Source organism: Chaetura pelagica, unplaced genomic scaffold (genome assembly GCF_000747805.2).
Source record: "Chaetura pelagica isolate M959 unplaced genomic scaffold, ChaPel_1.0 scaffold3, whole genome shotgun sequence".
Taxonomy (NCBI): domain Eukaryota; kingdom Metazoa; phylum Chordata; class Aves; order Apodiformes; family Apodidae; genus Chaetura; species Chaetura pelagica.
Window position 1 is genome coordinate 7,082,669 of NW_009952974.1, and position 3,616 is coordinate 7,086,284.

The window sequence follows — 3,616 nt, forward strand, 5'->3', positions numbered from 1 at the left end:
CGGGGGCGGGTGCTGCCACGGCAGAAGGGCACACGGCGAGGGACAGACGGGAGAGGCGGGGACGGGGACAGTGTCGCCCCTTGTTAACAGCGCTGGACACTGTAGCCTTTTCAAGGCTCTGAATAGGGGGTGGTACCTCTCCTCCTCTGAATTTGGGGCCGGGGGAGTGTTCGCGCTGGTTTAACACGCTCAGACAGGGCTGGGGAGATCGGGGGAGGGCACACGCTACCCCAGATGGGAGCATGTGGGGGGTTTGTCCTGCCGCCACATGTCCTTCCTCTCCCTGCCGCCCACCATTCACATGGTAATGAGGACAAATTGATGGAGAGACATCCATTGTGATACCCTCCAGTCCGGCCCTTCTGCCGGCCACCCACCAGCATCCTCATCCATCACCACCCAGCCGGGATCCTGGTGGGAATCCCTGCCCGGGACTGGCACCCTGGGAGATGGGGCTTTTTCAGGTGCCAAGGAGGTCCGGCTTCCTGAGGCTTTGTAACAAGAGAGGAGGGGGACATCCAGGGAAGAAAGGATAAAATCTGTAAATCTTTTTTCTCGGCTGGAGTTCTCACCATCCTCACCACGCTGCTTTAAGGAGCTAGGGGGGATTTAACAGGGCCTAAGAAAGATCCCAGAATCTTATTTAGGGGTGTCCCTCCTTCCTTTCATTGCCCTGGGGCCAACCTAGAGCCAGGACGCCACTACTTTCCCTGCTTTCACCCCAAAGCATCCTCACAATACTCAGCAGAATCTTCCTACAAGAGATGTCCCCCCATACTCACTGCTACCATAAAATCCTGGGCCTGGAGATGGGCTGCCGACAGCACTATGGAGCACCCCAAAGGGCACATCCTCTCACCTGCATCCCCTGCCTCTGGCTCCCCCTGCAGTGCCTGTGATGGCAGCCTGATTGAAATTTCACTCCATAAAGTGCCTCTCGAAAGCCTGACCCTGTGGCCCCCCTAGGGACCAATTTGTCCTTCTCTGTAATAAGAACCTAATTAAATTAGCTCAGCCGCCTCGCAAAGCCCTTAAATTAGCCACGGTGATGAGGGCCCTCGCTGACAGCCTGCTGCTGAATTGCTCTGCAGTAGCCATGCTGTGGGATCCAGGGAAAGCCCTGTGGGGACCCTGCTTCCAGTCCCCCAGGTCTCCAGTGCAGGGCAGCTTGCAAATGGGGCAGGGGATGCACAGAGGGGTGCATGGGACAGGAATGGGGAGGCTGGGGCAGGGGGGCTGGCTGGTTGTCTTCCGTTTTGCTGTTACGGGATGGGGTGCAGGGGGAAGAGAGCTGTAATGGGGACAGAGCCAGCAGTGACTAGTGCTGTTGACATTGGAAACACAGTGTACAGGGTCCATCATCTCCCGTAGCACTGGGTTAGTGGATGCTGTGGTGACAGAGGTGGTAGGGAAGGGTGACCCAGTACAGCCAAGTGCTGGGGCGATGGGCCCAGACCCAGATGAAGAGATGTCTCCAGCAGTCCCAAGGTGGCTGTCCCTCCTACATCCTGCCCCACTCACCCTTCAGGTGAGTCTTCAGGTGGCCCCAGTGACAGCTTGGTTCCACGTAGGCTGGGTCACTCCCACAGCCTCCGGCTGCCCACCTCCCATGGGTATGGGGGAGTGGGGAGGGACAGCTCACTCTAACCAGTGGCAAGCACTGTGGTGGCCAAAGCTTGCTCCCAGAAAAGCACAAGACAGCCTCTAGCCCTTCCTGCCCTGTTTATGATGGGCAGTAAGCACCCCTGATCCCTGCCTGCCCTCCACATACCAGAGCTCAGAGCCCCTGCCTGGGAGATGATGGATTTATTGGGCTGTGTCCCCGACCAGCAAAGGTACATCCAGTGAAGAGACAAAAATACACCTGCCATCGGCCACGCTCGCGCTCTCTCACTTCGTCCTGGACAACAATCACCATAAAAACTGTGCTTAAAAATAATATTTAAATAATTTCTGCTTTTTGTTAAAAAAAAAATAAAATCACCCCCCCCCAACCAAACAGCTTTCTCCCCCCTCACCCTGCATGTGCCCACGCTGCCTCCCATCTATGGTACATACAACGAGCAGATAAATAAATAAAGATGTGTGATGCTGCAGGGGGGCATGCAGGTCACAGCCCGCCCCAGCCCCCTCACCTCTGCTAGCAAGGAGCCAGGGGAGGCTGAGGCTCTAGCTAGGGTTTTTTTGGGGGGGACACCATGGTTGCAGCTCTCATGTGACTCCCCCCCAGGTCCCGGGAGCAGGTGAGCAGCAATGAGTTACCCTGAGGGTTCGGGGTGTTGGGGGGTCAGGGAGGTCAGGACAGGCAGGGTCTGGAGTTTGGGGAGTTGTTTAGCTTTGGGGTGGGAAAGGCATGGCTTTGGGCTGAAGCAGCTGAGGGTGGGATGCTGGGAAGGCAAGGCAGGGAGCACTTTCTCCCCATCCACTTTCCTTCTCCTGGCTCTGACAGGCTGGGGCTGCAGCCTCAGCTCTCCCTACCCCTGCTCACACCAGTGTGTGCCCATGACTGTTTGGCATTCACATCCTCCTGCCCACATGCCTGCTTCTGCAGCCCCCTCTTGCCAGCCAGAACCCTCTGTGTGGTCACAACATCCCCATGGGCATAGCTGAGTGGCTTTAGTGGTGGCTTAGGGCAGAGCTCGAGGTCTCACTCGCAGTCTCTCACTCCAGCAGCCCTCATGTCACCAAATCACAGGACTCACGCTAGAGCCGTGTCTGCCCCTCCAGCCTGGCTGGTGCTTGGGCATTCCAGGCATACAGGGACTGGTTTGGGGTGCCCCCCTGCAGTGGCTGTCAGAGCTAAGGGAAGGCACCCATCACACAGCTGCCATGTCCTAGGGTCAGAAATAGCATTGCCCACCCTCCGATGCATGCAGGAGCAGCCTGCAGCCAGGGGCTCTCTTCCCACTCCACCTCATCTATCAGACCTCTGTCATTAGCTAATTCTGCACACACACAAACGCACATCACACGCATACACACAAATAGCAGCATGTGGATCCAGCCGGGGGGACCCCCATGTCTGGGGGCAACCTTTGTGCCTCCCACCTACCCCCAGGAACAGGGGGTGAGGAATGATCAGTGAGCATGGAGGAAGCACACTGGGTAGCTCCAGTGCCCCCCAACCACGAGGTGGCTGTGTCCCAAGCAGGTAGGGCTGGAGGCAGCTGCCCATGGACATCCAGCTTTGGGAGGGGGTGCTGGCCCCCGGTGAGTTGCCCTGCAGCCACCACCTCCACCAACAGCACTGTCTGTGGCTGGGGTGCACCCTCAGCTCTCTGCCTGGGGTACCCCCAGCGGGTGGAAGCTGTCAGGGGGCAGGAGCAGCCTGCCCAGGTGATAGAGAAGCCCTGAGTACCAGTGCACACCATCCCCCTGCACCCCTGGCCACCCCATCAGGCTGTGGTAAAGCCGGAGCGGCCAGAAGGCCAGCTGTGCCAGATGTTGCTCCTGCACCAGGGCGAAGCATGAGGCCACCACGCCATCCACCACCAGCGTCCCGTGGCGTGTCAGCGGGGCATAGACTCCCACGTCCCTCCGGTCCCTCACGGCCACCACCTCGGCGGGCCGCAAGCCGCCTCCCCCCGCCACCACCCGCACAAAATGTCCCCGACGC

The 3,616-nt window shown here is 58.8% G+C and overlaps 1 protein-coding gene across 1 annotated transcript in view; it reads right to left on the bottom strand.

Annotated features, from left to right (window-relative positions):
• Positions 1-3,270: 3,270 nt before the first annotated feature.
• IHH (indian hedgehog) overlaps positions 3,271-3,616 on the bottom strand; it is a 7,285-nt gene continuing 6,939 nt past the window's right edge. Inside the window, exon 4 of the mRNA XM_009996264.1 lies at positions 3,271-3,603. Within this exon, the coding sequence (XP_009994566.1) occupies positions 3,271-3,603 (333 nt within the window). The remainder of the gene's footprint in view (positions 3,604-3,616) is intronic.